General features: G+C 42.3%; 1 protein-coding gene across 1 annotated transcript in view; it reads left to right on the top strand.

Annotated features, from left to right (window-relative positions):
- Positions 1-25744, top strand: part of UMODL1 (uromodulin like 1) — a 50495-nt gene extending 24751 nt beyond the window's left edge. The window contains exons 12-21 of the mRNA XM_052794066.1: positions 2546-2658; positions 9246-9459; positions 10599-10736; positions 12346-12803; positions 13477-13619; positions 14786-15022; positions 15887-16046; positions 19131-19215; positions 21937-22144; positions 23746-25744. Of these exons, the coding sequence (XP_052650026.1) occupies positions 2546-2658; positions 9246-9459; positions 10599-10736; positions 12346-12803; positions 13477-13619; positions 14786-15022; positions 15887-16046; positions 19131-19215; positions 21937-22124 (1736 nt within the window). The 3' untranslated portion in view covers positions 22125-22144; positions 23746-25744. The remainder of the gene's footprint in view (positions 1-2545; positions 2659-9245; positions 9460-10598; positions 10737-12345; positions 12804-13476; positions 13620-14785; positions 15023-15886; positions 16047-19130; positions 19216-21936; positions 22145-23745) is intronic.
- The last annotated feature ends 1032 nt before the right edge of the window (positions 25745-26776 follow it).

The following is a 26776-nucleotide window of genomic DNA, read 5'->3' as shown; positions in this document are numbered from 1 at the left end:
TGATTGGACCTGAATCATATTTCAAGGTTAGAGTCAGATTTGGTCTTTAAATTATGGTTTTGTTTGGGATATGAATGCTACTGTCTCTGCCCATCACTAAATGTATTTTTCTTTAGTGTGTTAGTAAGTGATACCTATTTCAGTTTTGTTTCTGCTTGTCTTTATTGTGCCTCTCATGCCGTCCATATCTCTCCAATCCCAAACTGCACTCCCCTCTGCTCTTTTCTCTTCCCTCCCCTACGGTCTCCCGTTCCTGGGGGTCTCCTCTCATCCAGCCCCACTTCTTGTTCTCCCTCATTCCTTTCTCCCTGGTAAACCTCTTTTTCAGCTGTGTAAGGCCAGCTCTGCTGCTTCTCCAGCCTCTCTTGTACCACCAGTCCTGATCACCAGTGCCAGTGTCCACTTCTCCAGTCCTTCTAAGCTCTGGGCAGCCATGCTGATGCCCCGTTCAGCTTTTGTCTTCTCTCTTTTTCATGTTGTATCCTTCGCTCTTTCTGGCATGGGTGAGACCTGGGAACAGGGCTGGGCAAATAACTGATTTGGGACCTCGGTGGCCAAATGGAGGAAACAAATAACTTTGGACCGAACAACATGTTGACCTGAATGGAAAAGCTCCATCTACTGCTTTGCTTTGTGTTTCCCATACCCCCCTTTAAATGCAGGGAAGAGTTAAAAAAGATGTGGGTTTTGGTTTTTTTTTCTTTTAAATTAAAACAAAAAATGTTCATTTTTAGAAAAATATCAAAATAGCTAATTTTAACTGACAAAAATAGCAAAGGTCATTTTCTTCCAGCTGGAAAACAAACTGAAGAATTCTACACAAACAAGTTCAGTTTATACAAGCTTGTTTTTTTCTCCTGATGAATCAAATATTCAGCCAAGTGCTTTTGCTGGGAAAGAAGCTTGTGAAGGGATTATGCCTGGGGAACAAGAGGAAGAGCCACCAAAGTGGTATCTCACTAGCCCGGGGCAGGAAATTCAGAAGGCAAAAAACCGTGTTTGGTGAAGTTTAATATACAGCTCCTCCTTGTGGCAACGTCTCTGAGCTGGAGGGTCAGCCTCAGCCAACTCTTCATCGCCTGTCATGTCTTTTAAATATTGATTTTTATTTTTTTTTTTAAATTGTTCAGAACATTTTCCCCTCTCACCATCAGATAACTGAATGTGGTTTATCTCCTAAGTACCTAGGCTCACGTGACAGGAGAACCCATAGCAAAAAGCAAGCCCAAATCCTTTGATCTGACTGGTGGTGAGGGTTCCTTTGGGATCACAAGTATGCTGGGATAAAGGAAGCCTGCTTTGGTGGCTTGCTTTAAGTGGGCACGACTTTCTCCATTCCCTTCCAAAGCTTTACTTGATGACTATTTCTTTTCCTCTAGTATCTGTCCCAGTTCAAAAGATTATTATCCCCAATATGACTAGAACCAACTTTGATGTAACATGGTCCACAGAGTTTATGCAGAGCCCTGCTTTTCAATTCTTGCTGCTTCAGAAAAAGCAGCTAATATGGGAAGCTAAAACTCAGTATAGGAGTCTGACAGTCTCAGAGCTGGAACCTGGTGCCTTATATACTGTTGAAATCAGGACAGATGTGTGTAAGGAGGAAAGCAAGCTGGTACACCAGAAAGTAAAGACTGGTAACTTGATTCAGAAACAATTTTAAACTGAAGCCTTAGCCAGATGATAGAGTTCTTGAAGTCTTTGGTGAAGACTATCCTATATTTATATAAAACGTTGAAACACTAGATCTTGGTATGCTAGGAGCGATATTCTGTTAGCAGCTGGAAGGCAGCGTGAAGACAACTGGCTGGCAATGGTCACAGTATAGGGTGATGGCAGTCAGCTTGCCTGGCAAGCCACTAAAAGGATGCTAGGGGTATGAATCATGTCTTGAGAAGCCCTTTCTCTCCTGCTTGTGATCACCTTCAGTGTCTGTAGTAACAATGTCAAAACCAGTGATATTGAGAAATAACTTAAGACATTTGAGACTACCTTAATGTGATTCAGCAGATACAACTTCAGGGAGGAAGCGTACACCCTGTTGGGGTTCATCTTATCTTACAATAGCTGTCTAAAATGTAGATGTTTAATCTCAGGCAGCTGTCTAGCCTTCCTCTGAGGGTGGAGGGAGGACCTTGGTGCTGCAGCGATTTGCCCTCTGGAGGGACTGGTGTCACCTCATTGCGTGTAGAGGGAGCTGGGACAGCTAGCTGAGTCTAGGAGAGCAATTCAGGTGCCTGAACATAGCCATAGAGCAATATTTCAGATGCCCTGGAGCATCCAAGACAGAGCTGGCAGATATAAGACCTACAGGAGGTCAGTGCCCTTATGAGAGTCATCTGGGGGTCAGAGAGGGCAGACTAAGGTGCTGGATGCCTATGTTTAGGCATCTGGGGTTTTGGCTACACTTCAGAGGGCTGGCTTTCTGCTGTTATGAGTTGATGCACACTCCATGTGGCCAGGCATGCCGGTGACTGTCACACACTTGTCCATGGACTACAGTCCACGGAACATGCATTTAAATTGTCTCTTTCTTACTTTGCAGCTGTCCAGAAACTTAGTGGCACAGTACGGATAACAAATGTGAAATACTCCCTGGGCTTTAGCAATACAAGCAGTGAGGAATACCAAACCTTTGCACAGCTCTTTCTTGATGAAGTAAGTGGCTAAGAAGGACGTGACCTGTTACCAGTCTCAATGAAACCACGTGTACGATGTTTTTCCCATGAAGGCTGTATGCCACATGTGTGTCCCTTGACCCATCTGTAAGGTCTGAGTTCCCCTGGCTGTCTGAGACTGCAGGATGAGCGTGCAGCTGTGTTTTAGAGTGAGATCAGGATTTGGGGATTCTCTGGTGCCTCCATTTCCTCTGCTTCTCATACCTGGTTATACTGGCTTACTGTTTTCCTCCAACGGTGTGGTGGAAAGTTAATGGATATTTGCAAAGTGCTCTGATATCCTTGCCCTGCACAGCGGTATATTAATAAACCATGATTGTTATTACCCTTTGTGATAGTACCTTAAGGCTGACATTTCTTATAATCATCCTTGGTTTTGTAGCCCTGTATCTGGAAAGGGAGTGGTTTCTTGATAAGTCACCTCTGCCCTCACTTCTAATTAGAGCACAGGGTATCAAAGCACACTGTAATATCAGTTGTTCTCAGGCATTGCCTTTGACAGTATCGCTCTTCTAATTTCTTAGTTGATTTATCAGAAGTTTGTTCCTGCTGGTGTTTCCTCAAACACACCTGTGCTTGGAAAAAGGCTGGTTATGCTGGGCTGCTTTATTGCCTTTCTTATCTCCCCTTAACTGTCCGTGTTGTTAGAGGCCTTGAAAACTATGATGATAAATCCATTGCTGACAATCGTATGAATTTTCAAATCCTGCAGAGGCCTCCCCAGACTCTCACCATGTACAGAGTTACAACCTGTCACCAAAATACAGCTGTCCGCAGCAGATGCAGTGACAGCAGCGTGTGTTTGGGCAGAGGTCGGGGTTAGAGACAACTGCAGGGAGGGAAAAGCACGATCCCTTTAGCTGTGCACGATGTTTTCTTGGATATCGAATAAGTTTCCCACTGGTTGTTACCAGTTTGCACCTTTCTGGATGTGTTAGCAGAGCACAGCTTCCTTAGACTTGTTTTGGCCCCAAGCTGTCACATCAGAAAAACAGTCACAAAATGAGAGTGACGTGGTTAGCAAAGTGAAAAGGGAGCAATTCTCCACTGACCTCACTCTCATTCAGCATCACTCTCTGCCTGAGGCTATTTTGGAATAGCATACTATTAAAATGGACTAAAATGAATCTATTTTCTTCATTCAGTCAGATACCTTAGTCCAGAAAATCATGGATACAAATATATTTGGAAAATTTATAAAACGATTGCATAAAGGAACTACAGTAAGTTTTGTGTCAGTTTTATCCGGTTCTCAAAGTTTCAGGCAGAAAACAGTCACTTATGATTATAAGGAACTAATTTTTCCAAGTCCTTTTTCCAACGCACTGGTTTTGTGGATCAGCTGGCAAGATGTGTTAGTGTTGATTCCATCTGCTGCTGAGCCACTGTATATAGGCTACTGCATATGGCAAAATATATTGTCTTTTAATATAAGTGTTGTGTTTCTAGATGCCAAAGAAAAGGAAGTTTAAGAAAATAGAAAGATCTGCATATATTCTTTTCAGGTTATAAGGGCCAGAAATTGAGGCTTTAAAGTAAGTGAGGAAAGTTTCATGGACTTTAAAACCACTACCAGGTTCCAGTTAAATAAACTTTGCCAGAGATTTTGTTTTAAACCTCTTTGGAGTCACCATCTACAATTCAGAGGATTTATAAATCCTAATATGTATAATGCTCTTTAGCATAGAGCTGCCCCAGCACTTAAATGCCATGTGGTTAAACTGGCAGCACAGCAAATGGAAATACTGTCTGTTAAATAATATGTAGATAAGAATGAGGTAAAAACTTGATGTGACAACTTGCATTGTCATTGTCCAGACTGGTTTCACCATCCTCCTTGCAATGCAACCGAAAAACAACACAGCTAAGGGCAAGAGAGTATTTTAGTCTTCTTGGGTTTTGCTCAGCCTGTCTTTTGCAAGAGCCAAGAAGAATATCATGGCAGCTAGGGCTTGTCCTCAAGAAAATGAATCAGGAAAACAAAAGGTTTGAATTGAAAATGCATTCACTGAGGTGCATTAAATCCCTGAGTGGAAAGGTTGTTTTGAATTTGGGTGTCTTAAACTTAACTGAGTGACAAAAAGTGTGAAACTGATAAATGATACTGCCTTATCAAGGTGACCCCCTCATTTGGAAGTGACATAGCCTTTGTTTGATGTAGCTTAATGCACTTAAAATGATAGCAATTAAAGCTATCTGAATGTGGAATGAGTGTTGATACAGGGATTAAGGCAGTTTCTTATTCCAGTGTAATTTTACCCCTTTTGTTAATTTGAGTTTATCCGCAATTTGGGACACGCTTAAAGCTGCTGGTAGTGGTGGCTGGGCAGATATGTGCTCTAGTACCTTCTCTCTGGAGGTGCAGCCAAAGCACGGACAGTGAGGAGGGTTTTTTTTCTCTTTGAGTGAAAAAACAGGCTTCATGCAGGATTGTTCAAATTAATGTACCTTTTACTTACTTATTTCCAGTTTCCAGACCACCAGTGCATTCCCTGCTCTGCCGGCCATGCAGGCTCCTGTGCAGGTACCCATAATAGCTCCAAAGAGCTGCTGACATTTTGTCTAGGACCTATGGATGGGTGGTCCCAGAAAACCCACCAAACATGCCACAGCCATCCGTGGGGTGAGCCTGGCTGCCTGGGTCTGCCACTTTCCTTTTGCTCAAAAAACCTATTGGCCTTTTCCATCCTGTTAAATTGGTTTTAGTGTGGCTTCCATCTGGCCATGACTTTATCTGCCTCCTGTTTTTCTTGCCTGAGCAAGGGAAATTCCTTTCCCTCGTTGCTGGTGTTAATTTTGCTCATGTTCTCTCCTTTTCTCATGGCTCTTCTTCTGGCATACTGATTTCTCCTGGTCTGGCATTGCTCATGTTTCCTTTGTGTGCTACAGAAATTGTAGATACAATGATGGATCCCAAGATAATTTATTTGCCTAGTAAGAAAACCTTATACTCAAGGGTATTATATATTGAATATTTCCTTCTAAAAAGTTCAGTCTTTCTTCTCCTTTTTTTCTAGCCCCAGTTCATCAACCATTATTTTGGTAACCTAGGGTGTGGTACCTGTTGTAAGATCATGTAGCCTTCTGGATAAAGGGTTTTGTAGTGTCACCTAGTGGCTAACTAAAAATACCATGAATGTCCCTTGACACTTTTCAAGCTCCAAGTCCTGCTTTCCGAGGAAAAATACGAATAAGGATGGAAACAAAATAAACAAACAAAAAACAGACAAAAAAAATTCCCAAGGTAAATTCCCTTAGGTAAAAAGAAGCACCTATAAAATAAAATCTTCAGGTTAGATGAGAAGGAAATACAGGTGAAATCAGAGATGGGCTAAGAGGATGTCCCAGGTGTGCATATTTAATGTGCAGAAGTTCAGACAGAAACTATGAAAGATGAAAACTTAGGGCTGACCTCCAACTTTTCAGTACATGCTTGCGAAACAGCAGAAAGAGAGAGGAGAAGGGGCCCAAAATCCCCCTGGCTTGGTGAAACGAGAGATTTGGGGGCTGACAAAGACAGCCTACGGTCTGCCCAGGCTTTCGTAGGGAAGTTAGCTCTTTCCATCCTCCCGGCTCTGCCTGCGTGCCCCACGAGGCACTGCAAGGTTTGCTGTGTGGGACTTCCAGGCATGTGGGAGCCCTTTCCAGCTGCACGCAGGGGGTTTGCTCCATGCAATGTTACCTTGCCACTGAGTGCATGCGACACACATCAGCTCTGACGACTCAGAAAAGGGCTGCAGCGTGCCTGCAAAATCTGGGGCTGTCTGCAGGGCTGGATACTACATAGCGGGCAAGTCAGTCAGGGCTGGATAACACACAGCAGGCAGGTGAGTCAGGCTTGGCACACAGGTGTGCAAAAGCTGTGATCACCTGGGAGAATGCAGCACAAAATACACCAGCTCTGTGTGTGGGTGCAAGAGAAACAAGGCTGCTTGTCCTGTTGGCTCCCACAGCTGACCCTTGCCTTGCCTCTTCCCTAGGCTTTCCCTGGTAGGAGTCACTGCCTGCAGCCCTGAGCATTACACCACTGACATAAGCTCTGCCTTAAACTCATGGCTGAAATCCAGCCCTGCTGCTCCAGATATTTCCTGCAGAAGACGTGTAGGGGAAGAAGGGGTTGGAGGTGACTGCAGCGTAGCCTCCACCCGCCCCCTTAATTCTCTGGAAATTTGAGCTAGGGAAGGAAGTGAGTGATGTACCCTAAAGAGAGGGCTTAAAGTAAAGTGAGGTGCTGGGAAAGAGCAGTGACCCTCCTGTGCAGGGCAGCTACGTGCCAGCTCTCTCCTGGGCCAAGTGCAGCTTGTCTGGCCCTTACGATGTGGTTGCTCTGCTGCTCTGTGCCTTTCCCTCTGCTGGCACCTCCTGGGAGCCTGACAGCCATAGAAGGGTAAAGGCAAAGAGCAAGTATGCAGAGAAATCACAAAAATTTAGGTGTTTCTGTGGCTGTTTCCATCTCTCTGTGTCCTGCATTGAAGCTAGTGGCTGCTAAGTACAAGGCAGCTCTGTGTATCCCAGGCTTAGGAGGGTTGACAGAGATGGCATGGGGTTTGTCCTTCACGTGCTGCTGGGAGCTGCTCTTCTACTGTGGACAGTCTCCTGTTGCACTGTTGCTGGCAGTTTTTAAGTGCAATTTTAATATCAATAGCTCAGAACAGCCTGTACTACCTGCCTGATGCAGGCTTGAAAGTTACGTCCCATGTTTTCTGTTGCTGCACTTTCTATTTGTGAGTGTGGAAGAATGTAAAAAGATTTCCCAGATGTAGGTAAGAGATATTAGGAAACACAGAGGATCTGTGAGCATCTCCTGGAGAAAGGGAGAGAAGAAAATATACAATTCTAACGGAAAAATTCAGGACATTGATGGATGGTATCACACAGCCTGGGCTTACCCTGGCATCTGGTCTTCAGGTATGCACTCTACCTGCATTGTGGTTATACGCTGGGGGAAGACCTGGCATGCAAACCTCTGTGCATGTGTGTGCCTTGCCTTCCCTTGGGACATGCAGGTAGGCAGGGAGTCCAGTGCTGTCTTATCGGGCCCCTTGTCTAGGCGACTAGAGGAGAAGGACTGAAGGGAGAACTTGTGAATGTTTACTGCTCTCTCTTTGTGGTTAGTTTCTCAGAAAAAGGCTGTATTTCTGTGTACAATATTTTCTCAACATGTCCTTTAAAGCTGAATTAATATTATCCTTGTGTCTTGTCTGGGGTTGGTCCCATGAAATGATACCATCTGACCTGTGTCTGCTCCTCCTGTGGCTGTTGCTGGGCCTGGAGATGAAGGGGAATGCTGCTGGAAACGCAAATGCTGTTGTATGTCCCCCCAGGGCTCCTGCGTATGTCCAGGTGCCCTACCCCATGGACTGCTCTCCTGTGGGGGGAGGAGGAGATGTTTCCATGGGTGGCTGCCCTCCAGAGGTACCCAGCCTTGGAGGGTGGAAAGGGAAGAGGTCAAACATACAGCTCCAGTCTGTTTATCTCTTTGAGAGGGGTTGGTGCCTCCATCTGAGCTGGACAGTGGAGAGACTGAGCAGCCCAGCTGATGCAAAGCCTCACACAGGGCTGTGTTTTCCCATCCCACAGAAAGCTGAGCGTCCTGCTCTCCAGTGTGGTAAAGGAGGCAGCTTCTGGGGCTATCATGACCAAGGCTCAGCGTGCTTTGAAAAAGGTGGCATTTTCTTTCTTAGGCCACTAGTGAAGTCCAAGGTTACTGTGTACAGACTGTGAATGTTTATTTTATTGATTTCTCTAGACTGACCTAAGTTCAGCTGCGATTTGGTGCTGCAATACTTGGAGGGTGACTGTTCCTATTCAAAATAGTGCGGAGCCATTTCCTAGCCTGGCTCTTGGACTCTTCAAGAGGACCATAAGCCAGGGCTGTGTGCCCTGATGACAGTCAGAATTTGCAAAAATAATATGATACTCCTCAGGGAAGACTTTAATGAAATATTTCTGAAATCAAACTGAAGACTAGCTTGACAGGAGGTTGAACTGTGTGGCAGTGCTGATGAAAAGAAACACCTTTCTGTTTTCCTTACCCTGGTCCGGGCATTTAAAAAGAGGTATTATTTCTTGGCTCTGGTGCGAAATCACCTGTGAAGAAAGGCTTGAGGGTGGTCTGTTCTAAGCTGTAACGTACCTGAGCTGAGGGAGCCCTCTGAGACATGTATGCAGTGTGGAGTGCCAGGAGGCATCTCCACTTCCACTGGCAGCTCCTCCTCGTATTGGGTTGCCCCCTCTCCCTGGAGGCATTTTGAGAGGCAGAACACGGGATCTTCCCTGCCGTCTCCTCCCTCCCTTACTGTTACCAGAGGCAAGGACCTGTGCCAAATGACAGACGAGGTATCTTAATCGCTTAGCTTGTTTAATATTCATGGTTAAATATGTAGCACATCCTTCAGCTGCTGTAGAGTGGAAATGTTATAAAGCAAAAGGTCAATTTTCTGCTGCTTCCCTCCAGAGTATGAAGCACAATTGTAATGCATATGCTCTCTTCTGGACAGTGTACAAAGTCTAAAATGTAATTGCTTCTATCTGTCCATCTCCACATGCATTTTGTTTTGACTCCAGGTACATAAATCTCTGCCCCTTGAGGTTCTTCAGCAGACGGATGCTAGCCTGATTAAAGTGCTGATAACGGGTATTACTAATGGGAGCACGGTGGTAAGTTTCAATTTACTGATTGCAGAAGATGTGGATATCTACTACATCATCACCACTTTTCGTGATGCCTTTGAACACAGCTCCTATTTCACAATTGACAAAAGCAGTCTCTCTATAAACGGTAAGGAGCAGCTTGTATCCCAATAGTTCTTCGGAACTAGAAAGATGATAAAGCCTTTTATTAATCTGTATTTTTTGAGGTGAAAGTATCTGCAAAGCAGAGGGATGAAAAGCCATTCTCTCTCCTTATATTGCTCCTGCTTATCCATCCAATAAACTTTTTCAGAGAATATCAAAAGATGAAATAAGAAGGGAAGTACTCCTGATCCCATAGGACAAAACCAACTGATCTTTTTGTCTATGGCTAGCATTAATTTTATAGAGAAGAAGGTACACTAGAAACAGTGGTTACAAATTGAGGGTTTTATAAGCTACCAGTGGAAACAGGTCCCTGTACACAGACATAACTAGCTTTAAAATAATTTTGAACCACATTACCCTCTGCTTTGCACTGATAATTTTACATGAGATAGAAACCCCAAGAAAGAAATAAATGAACATGTGAATTCTTCTGCCCTGGGAGTATGTGTTTTCCTCACATACCTGTGTGTCCAGAGTTCAGATGAAAGTCGTCACTTTACCAAGACCAGCACAATGGCTGATTGTACAACTTCTTTTCCTTTATATGTAATTTTAGTTGGTAACAAGAAACATTAGTGTCCTGACTAACTGCTGTTGAATGCTGTTTCACAAGTTGATGTGTCATCTCTGAAAAAAATAACAATTTCTATATCCTTAACAGGATAAATTTGTCCAAAGAATATTGTTATAAGCTGTCAATTAGAATCTCATGCAAAATGACTTCAGAAACATGTATAGGGTCTGTCCTGTACATTCTCTTTGCCTGTTACCCTCACAGCTGTGAATCTGGAAAGTTACATATCCCATTAATTAGTAAGATCATGACTGTCTCATGGTAGTGCTTTGTAGAGTGCCTGCCCTCTTTGAACCTGTGCTAAAACAAATGGTTTGTTTCAGGGACAGGTCCCCATAGAGCAGGTGGTTAGTCCTGCTTTTTGAGTCCCACTTATGGCTGTACATCCTTATGCTCTTCTAGACCCAGCAGCTGTCTGACACATAGAGTATCACCTGAGAGATGTAATCCCACTGTGATGATACGACCGTGCTCCAGTTTCAGAACCATCACATTTTCATTTATACACTCTCCACCTTTGCCTTTTGCTTAAATATACCCAACAGATTATGATGAGTGCAAAAGCAAAGAAGATGACTGCTCCCCAGATGCATCATGCCATAACACACTGGGGTTTTACCAGTGCAGCTGCAATGAAGGATTTGCTGATGTGCATCCAGAAAGGCCTGGAAGAAGCTGTGAAGGTAAAAAAAAATATTATCTAATGTCTAACGGAACACTTAGTGTTCTGATCTTTACTAGATCATGGTCACACTTGCCAGAGGTCTTGAAATTTTGCCAGGGATGAATTTAGTTTGTTGTTTTCAGCTGGATCCTAATGGGAAAAGTCTTGCAGCGGACTTCAAGTATTTCTGACTGTAATACTCTATGAGAGTTTACTATATTAATATTTAATGTTGTCTTTGTGAGGTTCTTTTAACAGTTCTGTTTTCTCATATTTGCCATTAAAATTAGATAGGATTGTCAAGATTGTTACTTATTTTTAATAGCAGTAGCAGAGGGGACAGCAGAGATAATAGAGAAGGTAACAGAAAGCACTGGGCACATGGTTTGACCTCTGTATGGCAGCAGGGATGAAATGTTGGTATTACAAACTACTTTTTTGTATGAGTCAGTTCATCTAGCTTCTGTCTTTCCTTAAATCATTTGTTAGATGACATATGATGGGTCTTTAAGCTCCTAAGTTCTTTTAGGCTTCTTCAGTAATTTATATTTGTTTTTGTAACCATGGTGATAAGCTACTCTTTGGCTGAAGTCACAAGGATTTGTCAACTGATACCAACCTTTGCTCAGTTTTGTTTAACCAAGATATTTAGCATTATGATGATAAGCTTTTGGGATATTCAGCTCTGAAAGAGCTCAGACTTTTCTTTTTCTTCCTTTTATGTTCAAATCTGTAACTTCTTACTTTGTTTCCGAAAGCTGGGGAGTTCCAAAAGGAGATATATATATAGATATATATATATATAGATATATGTACAGATTTTATATGTTGCTTGGGAAATAGAGGTTCTTTGTATGTATGAGACACATCCTTTGTGTTTCACTGCAAATGGAATTTGTTATCTTAGTGCTCTCTAAGTCAGTGGTGGATGAATATTTAGGTTGTTTCTACCAGCAAAGCGCCATGGGGTAACCCCAGAGCCTGTGTTGGATGTTGGGTGTTTGACATAAACAGTGATCTCAACCTGTGCTTCCCCTTTCCCCCTGCATGCTTTCTTCCTGAAACCATTAGAGATCGCTCAACTTCCCACTGTGTCTCTCAGGACACACATGTGCAATGTGGGTCTGCTACATGAAGTTTGTCCTGCACTTCCCCCAAAAAGGGTTTTCCAAAGCACTGAGGGTCATATCTTTTGGGTACCAACTGGTCACCAATGGGGCCAGGTTTAACAAACTCTGCTCCTGTTTATATCCCACATCCAGAAGTGGGCAGTCTCCTACAGTTCTAGGCAAAAAAATATGAACACTTGCTGAGCAACTTACAGCTGGGGATCCCTTGCAAGCACTGATCTTCCAAAAGCTGTAAATACGTGTTTTACTTGAGTACACTAATTATTGCAGCTCTCAGGAAATAAAGGACTTCAGATTTACTCACAGGCACTTTATGTATCTCTTGCACTCTTTGTTAAAAAAAGCCATAGCTTTGGCAGTAAGTAGAGAGGGTTAAAAAAACAGAAGCTGGTTTCCTGCCAGTAACTGTGAGTTTCCTCCTATGGGTTTGCTCTCACCTTATAAAATCAAATTGAATCTGTAAATTACAACAGTACCTTTATTTTTGGCCCTCTTCAGCATTTCCTATCAGCCAGGAGGCAACACTGACGGATAAGAAACCTGTACACAGCACAGTTTTACCTGCAACATCTTTGCAAACTTCAACTCATGTTTCCTCCCCTGCTTCACTGGACTTCTCTAGTGCTGAGCACAAAGCTCTGGAGGACACTACATTCTCCAGCATGGTGCTGCCGCCTCTCACCACGGATCCTGTGTCAACTTCCAACGTTTTTCCTCAAGCATCTCCTGTCCCCCTCATTAAACCTGCCCAGGAGGTTTCCATTAAAGATGCGGTGAGAGTGTTCTGTGAAATCGAGAAGATTGTCCTTGCTATCCAGAAGAGATTTTTACAGCAGGAGTCTATCCCGGAAACCTCCCTGTACCTCGGGGAGCCTCACTGCAACGTGAGCATCAGCAATGGCACTCATGTTGTGCTGCAGGCAGGCTGGAACGACTGTGGCACTGAGGTTGAGACTGTAAGTCCCCTGAGCCCGTGAATGCAAAGAAGCACCAGAGCATATTTTTTTGGTCTTGGGGGTGAGGTGAGAAGGGGGACAATGGCAGATCCTTAGCTAGGAGTAAAGTCTACTAGTTGCTGAAATGTTCAAGATGTTTCTTTGGAGAAAGAAAACCTCTTCCTGTGAGTAGAAAGTTACCTCGCTGTTTGGGGAGGAGGGCAAGCCAGAAAAAGAAGGGGAATCTTTGGGGTTCATGCAGCAAAACTCAAGGGCTTCTCCAAACTAAGAGTCGCTTCCCATGTCTCTCTGTGTTCCCTCTGCAGCTGTCAGAAGCTTCTCTTTCTTAAAAGCAATTTCATTATCATATTTAGACAAGTATCCCAGTTGCTACCAGTAATGGGGACAAAGGGTGATGGCTATCTCTTTGGATCCCAAACCAAACACTATGCTCAGGCCATGCCAAAGTACAGAAATTCCCTTGTGGAACAGACTGAGGAAGAGGAGGAAAGCTGGTGGGTTCTCCTTGTCTCACTGTACAGCAAATAAGATACTAGAGGTTTAATCTGTTTGATTTTTGCAGCTAGGAGAATGGAGAATTCCTAAGCACTTGAAGCTGGTAAGCCTGTAGCTCTGTTATGTCCCTAGATATACTGATGTTCACAAGTTGTGCTTTCTTCTTTCTGTGTTCCAGAACATGACTAATACCGTAGTGAAGACCATCCTTCGGAATGACGTTTCTGCTCAGGAAGTAATCCGCAATTTAAAAGTTGCCAGTCCCATTCACTGTGTGTTTCAAAATGATCTCTTGACTTCTTCTGGATACACTGCAGAAGGGTAAGTAACAGCTCTCTGTGCTTTGAAACGCTGTTGTGTGGCTGAGCACTGCTGCATCGGAAAAATCCCCAGGGACCTTAGCTGCATCCAGTGACAGTACTTGCTATGCCAAGTAGTCTGCCATCCTGCGAGTCCTGTGCTCAGGTGATACCGGCTATGGGCTTCTTTCCTACTCCATCTAATGTGTCAGTAGATCCAATAGCCAACAAGACTGGCAATTGCCTGGCTAAACCATAGATGAAAAACCTTTGCGAGCTACTGGTGCAGGTTCGGGAGCTAGAATTCCTGACTCCTCTTTGCCTTCCTCAGCAATCACCTGTAGCAATAACAGTTATTTTCCTGCTTTTGGAACATAGCAATGTTGTATCTTTTCAACTGATGTAGGCATGCAGACTGCTATGTGGGTGCTGAGGATAGCAATTTTTAACCCCCACAAATCCTTATTTGATCAACTTGGAAAAAAGAGAAGATATATAATGCAAATATTTTTTAATGGAAGGCCCCATCTTCAAGTAAGATGGAATCAAATCCACTGTTCATAGAAAATCAAACCCACACTCACAGAAAAAGTGGCAGCACAAGTTTTGCTCTGATGGTGAAGGTTCTCCCATCATACAAGTGCACCTCCTCTCTCTTGCCTAGCACCATGCTTAAGTTATCATCACCAAATCCACTTTCTGTTTCCTAACCCTCCAGACATTGTATTTTCCTTTCTATCCCCCCACAAAGTCTTTGTCAGGCCCCTTCTCTCTAGCTCTATAATTTTCTCATGTCCCTCACTCAGTGTTCAGATTTGTCTCTTCTTCATTTTTTTGGCTCTTCCCTTCTTCACTAGGCTTTGGCTCTCCTTATTTTCAACTTTAAGACAGCTCATAGTCTTGTTCCCCTTCGGCTCCACTTAAATCTCTCTCTCTGCTCTATTTGTATTGCCAAGGCATTCCACCCTTTGAGTTTTCCCACTTGTGTTTCCATGCTCCCTACCTTCTCAACTAAAAACTCAATGCATTTTCACCCTTTCCTCTTGGACAGTGTCCTAACATCCTGGACTACAGATAACTCTTCACTACTAAAATGCACAAGAGGTGAAGAAACAGGCACTGATTTATGACTTATAGAAACACACAGTCAAATTTGTGGTCTTTAAAGGAGGTTAATTGATGTTTCAGACTTTACACGATCTTTGAAGATTTGCATGGATCTGGACACTTCAGAACAGAAATGCAGTTGTTTATTGGAAACTCCTCAATACCAAAAAATTTCAGTGTCTCTGCCAGTGATGATGTACTGATTGAAGTGGGGATCCAGAGAGCAGACAGCAAGCTCAAGGTGGTCCTCACTGACTGCTGGGCAACTCCAACTAATAATTCAGTGGATCCCCTCTCATTTGTTTTTATCAGCAACAGGTACAGCAATGCCACTTGCAAATAGCATGTGCCATACCTTAGATCTTCCAGTGGTGCTGACTACTAATGTGTTATATTTTAAATGCCTTTTATGTATGTTCTCATCATTCATATACACAGTCACTTAGCATTTGGACTGACTGGTCACACCTTCTTTGAACAAGAAAGGTAAGTATGAAAAGAAAATGTTTTCAAAGGGTAATATGGTAGTTGTTTGAGTTTGGTTGTCTTCCCCATAGTTTTGTAAAGGAATTGTACTTTTGACATGAAGAAATGGGTGGGTTTGGCAGTCAGTAGTGAAAGAGCATTTGAAAAGTGTGTGCTTTATCTATTTCTCCGTGGTTCAGCTTTACCAAGAGCTTATGTGCCTCTCATCAATGAAGACATAGGTTAGTTGATTCCTATGTGTTGTGACTCACACACAATATTAATGTAGCCTCTGGTAAAAGAGGAGGTTTGTTCCTGTCTGGATCCCTAATCTCACCCTGATGTCATATTCCTTGGGGTCACCCGCCACCTTAAAATACAGGATAGTCCTTTTGCTCAGTAACAAAAGATACTCCTTTTAATATGGTGTTCTTTCAATTTGTGTTTAGTGAAGCCAAGTTTAAATCCTTCTTTCCGTCACTGTTTCCCTTCTTTTCCAACTCTCCAACTACTTCTCGAATCTCCTATTCTATTTCGTTACTGTGAGAATAAAGCGGCAAATGGCCCTTTATCACCCCTGTACTGCTGGAGAGTTGCTTCACAGAGGGTCTGGCTGTGACTTTCTAAAGGAGCCTTAAAACCTGAGTTATGTGCTATAACCACAACATGCCTTCTATAGACCTAGCTGTTATGTATGTTTTTTCTCTTCCTTTTCAGTTGTCCCATCCCAAATACATATACCACACTGCTAGAGAATGGGAATTCAAGAAAAGCACAGTTTAAGATGAAAATTTTTTCCTTTGTCAACAATTCTGTGGTTTACTTACACTGCAAAATTCGTATTTGTATGGAGACACCAGGAAGCACCTGCAGGACAGTAAGTGTTTTGCTCCAATACGCTGGTTTTCTCCGACATGCCATATGCAGTCCTGCTGTGGAATTGAAGGAGTAATGTTTCCAAACAGGGTTTAAAATAGCTCTTGAAGTTTTCCTTCATTGTCTGCTGAGAGCAGAGAGGAGTGGGGAAGAACTACAACTATATGGAAGTGTCCACCTTTCTTCCTGTTCCTCATCCTCGTAGTTAAAAGCATGGAGCTTGCGCAGAAATGGGGAAATCAAAGTTGGGGAACCTGAGAACAGAACCTTTCATCTCTGCATAGGGGTGGCTAGAAGGGAATGAACAGAAGTCATAATGAGATAGGCTGTTCAGAAGCACATCAACTCGGATGGACATCTCACAAAAAAGAGAGCACCCATATTGGCAGCGTCAGCAGCAAGTCTGAGTAAATTGATTTGGAATGTTTTTCTGTCCTTTTTTTTCCCCTAGAGATTTGTTTCTCCAGGTGAGAGTTTAGGTGCCAGGAAAGGAAGCCCAGTGGCATTAAGTTTCTAGGGCTGTGACTCTAATAGAGTTTATTACGGCTTTTTAAAGCCCTATTGCTTTTTAAAGCAATAAACGAAGCAATGTTCTGGTAACAACTTCAGTTTCTAATTGTCTGTGCTCCAAAGCATTGCTTTGTTTCTTTTTGCTTCTAAGTGATACACGTTGCTTCATCTAAAAATATGTTGCAACCATAGAAAGAAGGAAAAATAGGTTTTGCTGATGGCTTTCTTTATAGCAGATATACACAGGAATTCTCCTCTCCCTCTGCCAACCTTCCTGGCTCTTTTTCTGTTAAGGATGTTTTCATTAGCAGTTTGGTGTTCCTCCATTGTTTAACACTTTCCTCTGGCTCTAAATAACTCAGTTTAAGCCCATTATAAAGCAAATGATCTCTTCCTAAAGGATTAAAAATGGCTAGCAGAAGATACTTGTTTCCTTTCCCAAAGTATAAAGCTTCCTCTAGATTAAAAAAAAAAAAAAATGTAGGGACAGGAAACACGGCTGACAGATGGAAAGATGGCTCCAGTTTTCACAGCTGAATTTGCATGTTAAAAATCAGTGCTTCAGCAACCCCCAGCCTATGCCCTCCTTTGGAGGAGGGGGTGCCCTGCCCGAGTTCTCTGTGTGTCCTGCACAGCTGAGGAGGGACATGGTGGTGGGTGCAAGGCAGCGGAATAAGAGGGATGGGCAGGACAGGCACTGTGTGGGCTGGTATGGCTGCTGTAAGGAATCAAACAGTTGCTTTGCTAGGAGCTGCTGGATTTGCCATTAGAGCAGGCTTTAGCTGTATGGATTAGTGTTTAGGAACACAGTTGACTAAAGGACTGGCTTTGATCTGAATTACAGGGGTCTGTGATGGGGTAATTCTGCTAGCCCAGGATGAGGTTTGATTGAGATTGACATATGCAGTAAACAAGGCACAGGAGAGTTAATCAGTGAGGCCCTCTTCTTTCATATATTCTATATTATTCATTTGTATATTATTCATATATATATATGTGGGATATATTGTTCTTTCTCCTATCCAAAATTTACCCCCTATGAAAAGTTAGTGAATTCAGTATCTTAGAATGAGATTAAAATGTTATGCAGAGAAGACAAGTACTAGGCACATCTACACAGGATGACAATGGCTTTTACAAAGAAGGGAGGGGGAGCTGCCGGAGGTGCAAAGATCAAGGAAAATTGGAGCAAGAACAGAGTATATCTGGAAATAATATGAGATGGCTGGGAAAGTGCCCAGGGTCTGGGATCTGATCCTCTGATCTGTCTGCTAATCTGGAGAATACTGACTTGCTTCAGGGCAGATTTGCTTCAGCTCTTTGCCCACAAAATTGAGACTTACATCTTGTATTATTTCTTCTTACCCAGTCTTTTTATTCCTTGTTTTCTTGGTGGAAGAGAGTAAGGTGTTTTAAAGTTTAGAGTAGAAAAAAATAGACAGGCTGGGGACCAATGTAGTACGAAATGAGTAAGAAACATGACTTTGAATGGGAAGAGGAGCGACGTACCACCACCATGCGTTTGGCAGAACATGGCTGCTCCATGGCCACGTGGAACCAAAGAATCATTGACATCAGGGAGCAGGTATGTAACTGTGTTCTCTAATGGATATGCCTAGCTGGGAAAGCTATTCGAGAGTGGGCCAAAGTCGTAGCTACATGGGTATTTTTCTGGCAGCTGACCCAGCTAAAGACACTGTTGCTGACAGTGGATTGTAGAGGGTTTTCAGTGTAACCAGGCTGGTAACACTGGTGAGACATTGTTCTGTAGACAAGCTGGTAAGACACCCTTGCACTTCCATGCTTTCTTTTGCTGATTATAATATGGTACTACAGTTTCTCTGTCTTTTGTGCACTTCCAGGAAAGCCACAGTATCTTTTGAATAACCTCAACAGGCTATGGTTCCCATCAGAGACCTTTAGGTTGCAACTTAAAACAAAAAGGTATCAGACAAACTGAACAGTGCTACTAAGGAAGTGTGCAGAAGAGGAGTGTGCTGTGAATTCTGCAAGTGCTGCTCACACAAATCTAAAGCAGCTAAACCCCAACATTTCACAGGGCAGGGCTTTCAAACTAGTAGTTCCTGAATTAGTAGTTCACATGTCACTGAAAAGTTGTGCATTGCTTCAAAATGACACACAGCTTGACAGGGGCTGAAAGTTGCCACTGCTTTTGCTGGTGCTGGTTGTAGTATCTGCTGTGCCTGCCATGGGAAGTAGAAACATTCAAACAAAAATGTTTGCAAAACCCTGGCATATAGAAATAGTGAGAAGTTTATTCTCCCATAAGGTTTCTCTAAAACAGAAAGTTAATGAAAAGAGATTGTGTGAAATATCTGTTCACAGCAGTGTCTTCCAGTGTGACTAATTACAGATTTTTATACTGTTGTTTCCTGAATGCCATTTCTTTTGAATTTCCATTTGGTGCTCATTTCAGTTTAACAAAGCATAACATGAAGAAACAAAAATGCCAATGTGTGAGAATAGCACTGGGCTTTCACATACTCATCAGAAGGCTTTGTATTTTTAACTAGTAAGCCATATTACTTGTTGGAGTTTGAATTGACTGTTGCAGAGATGCCATGGGGTTCGATCCCTGAAGACTGGTGAAACCATCGCTACGCACAGAACATCCTGGGGACCCCTATGTAAATCTGCTGGTGAGTTATGAACAGATGCTTACAAAAAGGGGACACAGATTAACTATCATTTCAAGATTCTTTTTCACTGGCAAAGGAACCTGAAGACCTGTAATATGAGGTTTTCATGCCCCTCTGCATATTCTTCTGAGGAGCAGGTGTTCTTACTGAAACCATGTGGCAGTGTGGAAATGCATGCACCCTCCTTGGTGAAGTGACTGTCAGATTGTCAACGGAATGTAGAAAGGAAGAGGATAAAGTGCTTCATGGAGCTATTTGCACAGGGTAGCAAGTACAACGGCCACAAAATCAAACAGTTATTACAATTGTAAAGTGTGAAAGCAGCTTGAATCTTTTAGATTGCAATCAGTTTTTTCAAGTGTTTACCCCACACTGTTGTTAGACCACAATTATATTGAGCACCGAAGTCCAAAATCAGAGGAGATAAGAGATTGTGTTGTTGTGTTTCCTTAGACTCCCTGGTATTGACTTCATTACTACCGTGACGGAAAGTGGCAGAGCACAGCTGATGCACAGCACCTTGGTTAATCTGGTGGAGTGGTACAGTACAGGTTAATAGAAAGCGAACACCAGCACTGTGTACAAGCAAGGTCTAATTTGTTATGCATCTGCCTCTTCTGCATTTACCCCGAGTGATGTTTTCAAGGGCACCTGTGGCCTCTAACATTTTCAGTCATTTGGCCTTCTCCAGCCATTTGTGTTCATACCGTATTAGCATAAAACACTCATTGAGAGTACACACCAATATCAGAGTTTTAACACATGGCTACTCTGAACAGGCAGAAGTCAACCCCTTCCCTCCTGCTGGTTGCCTGTTTTGCCAGTCACTTAACGCTCTGCTGACTGTGGAGATAAGTTAATGCTGTACTGTTAGTGGGTTCAGGGTATTTTTTTCTGCTCTGCTGTGATGGTCACAAAGTTCTTTTGGACCTAGAAACTGTCTCTGACTTAGCGTACTGTATTTTTCTTCCCTTAATGCAAGTATTTGTTAGAATAGGCCTTCAGTGTTCATTTCTGAATTAGTTCTTTTTTTAAAACTTAGCAATCAATACAGCTTTCTTTGTACAGCACTTACATTAAGTAGATCTCACTCCCATTTTCCCTTGAGACCCCAATGCATTTCTAATACTGAAAAATGGTCATTACACAAAAGGCACTCTGGTGAGGGGAGCTTTATTTGGGTTGTACTACATCAATTCCTAGGCAAAGGTGGCACTACTAGATGTTGTCTCCTATTTCCAATTTGGATACTCACATCACATTTTAAATGTGAGGCTAGACCTAGACAGTGATATGCATCTCTGTGTTGAAGGAGACAACATGAATTATGATGTCAGGTAAGCTGCTGCAGTGAAACATGAAAAAATCTTTAGCTGCTCTGCCTATACTGCTTGGCCACATGCTATAGGGAAGACCACTGATACATATCCTCAGGAAAGCCTGTTCTGTCTGTGTCTGGCTACAGGCTGCCATTTCCACTGTGCCTCTTCTTTTTTATTCCTTTGTTTCATACTGAAATTCAGAAATAATCCTAAATATATTATGTAATGATGCGCTGGATGTTATGTAGCTTGGACACTGCTATTGCATACCCCTGTGGCTGCCAACAGTGCCCTTTGGCCAAAGATCTTGTCTCTAATTACAGGCATGTATGCATTAGTATTTGTCTTCTGTGCACCTCAGGTACTGCACAAGAGCTTGGCTAAATAAGTGCTGTCCTGAAAATGTATGCAGACAGAGATGTTTTTGTAGGTGCAACAAGCATTTACAAGAATGAATTAGAAGTGTGCGAGAGTACATGTACAAACATCAATAGAAGCATAATGTTAAAGGGAGAGGGGATTCTGCTTGCAGATTTGAACAAATACATGGAAGTGTCTGCATGTGAACCCGGCAAACACATTCTGTCGATGGTCAATGGAGCCTAGGGAGACAGCTGGCAACAAGGGACTTGACTCTTGCCCACACGTAGGCATTTAATGCTCCTGACCCATAGTGCCCTATACTTTCCTTCCCCTCAGTGTCTGGGTGCTATTCCAAAAGGCTATAGGTCTCCTGCAGGTCCCATGCCACGTCTGCCAGACGTGTGCAGACAGTGTAGACACCCTTGGGCTTCTCAGGTGGCACTAGATGCCTATGGTCAGGCTACAGAGTTGAGCCCACGGTGACCGCTTCAGTGTGATTCACTTACCTGCCTCCACGGACTGCCCCAGACAGATCTCTGCTGACTAGAATGGGAGCTTAGAGACCCAGCACACATGGAGAATCCTTCCCTAAATACTTTGTGTTTACAGAAGCGTTACATATGAGATAAAAGCACGTCAAGTGGTTTTTAATAATCATAGATGAACAGGGGCAGGATTAAGATGGGAGAATGCTTCACCTCTAGGGTCATTCTGAAAGTAAGGCAGCATTTCAAAAAGTCACCAGTGCTGATCCTTTAATTCTTATTTTAACAGAAAATTTTAGAGTCAAATTCCAAAGACACATCACACTCATGTCTTCAGGAACTCTACACTTGTATGTAAAAAGAGAACTTGGATTGTGGCTCACACATTTCCATGAGAATCACCCTCCCCAAAAGGCTGATTCGCTTCTGTATCACAGCTCTGTGCTTCAACATGCATGTTGGCTAATTTGTAGGCAAGGCTTTTTTCTTACCCCAGGAAAAGATTTAGGAATTTCAAAGCTTTTTTTTTTTTCACCTCTTGTTTTTTTTAGCATCTGATTTGAAGAGAAAGAAGGAGGCTGGGATGGGAGTTGGATACATCATCCTCATTGCCTTTGCTGTGTTTGGTTTTGTGCTGGGAGTTGTGAGCCTTCTCATTTTCCAGTACCAGCGAATGATGGGAAGATACAACTTCAGAATCAAGTCTGACAACTTCAGCTACCAAGTGTTCTACGATTAGCGATTTCCAGGTTACCAGATGTAAGTACTGAATTATGATCAGTTACTTTTTTTAGGTGTTTATCTCTTCCTGAAATGGTTAAATACTTGCAGATGAGCATCCTCTGTTTAAGGGTATTTGAACCTCCCATTCTGTTTGCTGTGGGTGAAGGTCACAGAACTAAGAATGAAATTCCTACTATGCTTGCCTGCTTTCAAATGCTGCAAACTACAGAGGAGGAAGACAGCCTTCTCCATCTTCCTTCATGGCTTCAGTCTCAGTCGGAGTAAATGACACACCACTTTAGAAGAACACCAATAAACATTTCCATTAAAAGTGTATCACTTTTGGTTTTGGATCATGGATGGTATAATAAAGGAGACCAATACCACTTTCTTTATAAATCTGCTAATTTGCTTCAAAAGTTATCCCTTTCTGCAAAAGCTTGGGTTTAATTTTTTTTTGGAGGGTGTGCTTTTCAAGAAAATAGTGGAATGTTAGACATAAAGAGCTTGAAATATTGATAATCCATAAGCAGTGCTTACAAGTGCCTGCAGAGAGTCTGAAAAGACAGCTCTGAGGAGTGTTAACCACTACTAAATATTCTGCCTCTGCAACTTGGGAATTTAACACTTTTCCAAAATACCATAGGATTCAGCACTTTTTCTGTAAAATGAGTGTGTTCTAGCTGCTCACCACCATTTGTATGTTTGTCCCTTTAAGAGGAGGAGAGAGAGGTGAGAAAGCTGGCTTGCTGAAAAAGAACATCTAATACTGCTTCACAACTCAAGGATGTTTACTGCAGATCCAATTCTGATCCTGGAAACAGGCTTATTTTACATTGTTACCAGAGTTAGTCAGTAACTCTTTCCTGATGGAGGCCTCATACATGACAGTGCAGCTGCTGTGACCACAGTAAATTCACTAGACTCATCATGATGGTATTTACAGATAATTTAGTTTGCTTCAGTAAGTACAATAATGCTTAATATATATCACAGAAAAAGGACAGGGAAGACTGTATCCCAGCTATCTGCTTCTAAAGTCTTGAATAGTCACTATTAGCTCTATTTCCCCTAGTCTTACATTACGGAGACCACCCTCTGTAGTCATCTATGGGCAGCTCCTAGGAGACGGTTGTAGGTGAGAGTGATGCTCTGATTGCTTCCCAAAGGCTGGGCAGGGCTGCCTGTCGGGAGCACAAAGGGAAGGTACCCGGGGCTCCTTGGTACAGCTCCAGCAGCTGTACAGTTCCATCAGTGATACAGGTCCCACTGGGGAGCCATAATCCAGTATAAAGGGCATATCTAGGTCCATTAAATTAAAACCTATATATGAAGCCTCTTAGTGTCTCCACAGAGAGAAGAATGGCTTGTCTTCATTCATCATTCTGCTCTCATGAGTGGTCACGAGTGGTTGCAATACTTGATAGTAATGGGAATTCTGGAGTTGTGCAACGAGGTTGTAGCATAAAGGATATTGTCAGGCTCACAACACTTATACATCATGTTGGAGTCTCAGCTAATGGCTCCTTTTAGATGGTGGAATTACTCAGCTCTTCTTTCCTATGTACTTTACTTTCTTCGGAAGGTAGTTGATTACCTTTCTCAATCGTGATTAATTTTTTTTTTATTTTCTCTAGTTGGACCATGTCTCATCACATGGAGAACTGAAGCTTGTCTTCACTCAGCATTTGGCTTTCATTACGCTTCACAACGGTGGTCATGACTGGTTGCAGCACTGACTTCTGAATTAATGTCACATATAAAAGCCTTCTATCCCCCCTCTTTTTTTTTTTTTTTTTTTAGCAATCTGGCTCTTCCCTGGTGTCCTAAGAACTATTTGTGACTGCAGCTCCAGGTTGAAGTGAATTTTGGCAGGTTTTTTCCATGGATAGAATAGAAGGGAAAAAAGAAAGACTTCATGGTTCTCTATTCAAGTTCAAAGATTTGGCTCTCCCACTGTGCCATGTTGCTATGTGCCCATCTTAGCAACACTTGTGCCATTACTATTGACAAGCTGCATGTTTCTATAAATATTCCAGGAAGTAAATCAGCAAACCCTTAGAGAGATCTCCTTTTCAGTTTGTAATTCACTATTTACTTAAGGTGAGGTTGAAACTTTGAGCTACAGCAATGTTGAAGACCTAATTGTACAATGCCTTAAGTATACAGAAGCTGGAGAACAAGTCTTGGATTCTCCACCAAATAAATAAAAGGCACTATGAATCTGGGGCTCAACCTATTCAAGAATGTTCTTCAGCATGAGTTTTTGAGATTTGATTGTAAATTCTTTAATTGACAAGGACTTAGTGGAAAAAAAAAAAAGAAATAAACTATTTTTGCTACTGGCAGCTCATATTTTTCCAGATAAGTCAATTGGTACCTACGTATTCTGTTTAATTAGACCACAATGATTGTGCAGTCAAGCCACAGAATGTGCTGCCCACCTAAGTGAGAGCAACAGAATAGTTATAAATGTGAGCTGAATTTTATCTAGCTGCAAGACCCTACTGTCAGTGCAGCAGTAAAGGTTTAGTTTACATGCTACATTCGATACAACAGCAGTCTGTTCAGCTAGATAAACTGGAACAAAAATCTTTTGAGGCAGTAAACTTCTCCTGCAGGACTCTTTCCCAGTGCACTCTTCTTCACTCTGCTGCCCCAAACCTCCAATTCAGTGAGTGTGTTAGAAGATGGAGAGTAAAGCAGTGTGGTGACTTGTCCTCACCACCCCTTGGTTCTGATTGCTGCATGCGCTCCTCCTACACAGTGATAGTCTGCTGTGTCTGGGTCACATGTAATTCAGTAATTTACAGTGAACAAGCTAATTCCTCTTTAAGCTCAATGGACACCATTATAAATAAGTTAGTGGAAACTGGTCATTAACCTGAACTCACAAATACTGTTAGTAGCCATAACATTTAGGTACTGATTTTTTGGTAGAGTATAGCATTGGAAAGCTGCTTTTCTATCCCCCCCAGTCCAATTTCTGTTAGGTAATAAGATTACTGGGTAAAGGACTTCTATGTTTTGCAAAAGGTCATACTGATTGATCTTAGAGGTTATATATACACCTTTTAAATATGTCAGTAAATTTCAGAATAATCATTTGCATTCTGCTTTTGATTCAAGTGAATCTATAAGGAGTAAAAATCTTTGACTTGTCTTTTCCTTGCTGAAATATCAGTTACCAGATCCTGATATAAAACAAGATCCATTTGGTTGCAATTCATTACTGAAACTGCAAATTATCTTTGCAATCTTAGAGTCCGATGAACATAACCATTAGCTTTTTGTTATGTAGGAGTCTCTTAACTTTTGCTCAGTTTGCTCTCAAATATATAATATGTTTGCCTTCTGCACGCAGTGAAAGGGTAAGCTATTTCACTATAAACATTTTTCTAGTTTTTAGTACTTATAATTCTGAACTGCTTGAAAGTAACAAGACTAGAGATTTACCTATTGATTTCAGTGGAGCTATGCCATTTACAAGAACTGAGCACTAGTCTTCAGGATGAAATGGAAAACAGTAGCTTGTATTTGATATCTTGCATGCTCAGCAGAAACTGCTATTGTGACTATCTGAGTCTGTTTAGTGGAGTTTTGGTGTCTTAATAAAAGCACTCTTATAACCGTTGACTTTTGTACTGTTATATTTTCCTTTTATGATTTAGTCACAGGTATCAAGATGTGCATTGTGTGGATGTGGCAGCTTCTGAAGAACTGTTCAAGTACCAGTATAATGTTCAAACATCACTCAAAACACAATACATGACCTTATCCAAACACCAAGGGACTGCAATTACCAAGAACTGCATATGTACACTTACTACGGGTCTCTTTCTTCACCATTACAAAGGGCAAATGTATTTTTAGTTTCATGCTTTGCAGCAAAGACAACCAAAAGAGTATTCAACATTCCCAGTCCAATAATAGTACTGCAGCAACGTAGTGATCCAATCTTAAACTAGTATCACACCAGCCTCCCTGCGCATTTGATTTATACAGTTCTGACAGCTGGTCCAAAAGCAGCATATTCAGAGCTTACCCTCAATGAAGCTTACCCTGAGGGCATTAGTGGACTTGTTTGGACCCCAGTGTGAAAAGCAGGGAAGAGCACCAGCACTTGCTCCAAATGCTTCCTTTCTATCCCTGTGCAAAACTGTTGCACAGCTGCCACCCATTTTCTTTATTTGTAATTTTTTTTCTGTGCTATGTTTCAGTGACTAGCAGTCATTATTTTCTCAGGACTGTGTCCCTTTTTGTCTCCTTTTCATGCTGAGGCACAGGACAGATTGTTCAGTTGAGGTATCATAGAATCACAGAATGGTTTGGGTTGGAAGGGATATTTAAAGATCATTTAGTCCACCCCCCCACCATGGGCAGGGACATCTTTCATTAGATCAGGTTGCTCAAAGCCCCGTCCAACCTGACCTTAAACACTTCCGATAATGAGGTATCCACAACTTCTCTGCAAAACCTGTTCTAGTGGTTCACCACCCTCATCGTAAAAAATTTCTTCCTTATATGCAAACTAAATCAACCCTCTTTCAGTTTAAAATCATTGTGCCTTGTCCTGTCACTACAGGCCTTGGTAAAAAGTCTCTCTCTGTCTTTCTTATAAGCCTCTTTTATACATTGAAAAGTTACAATAAGGTGTCCCTGGAGACT

This window comes from Harpia harpyja, chromosome 8 (assembly GCF_026419915.1).
Source record: "Harpia harpyja isolate bHarHar1 chromosome 8, bHarHar1 primary haplotype, whole genome shotgun sequence".
Lineage (NCBI taxonomy): Eukaryota > Metazoa > Chordata > Aves > Accipitriformes > Accipitridae > Harpia > Harpia harpyja.
Note: the sequence above shows the minus strand (reverse complement) of the source record. Positions and strands in the feature narration are given on the sequence as shown.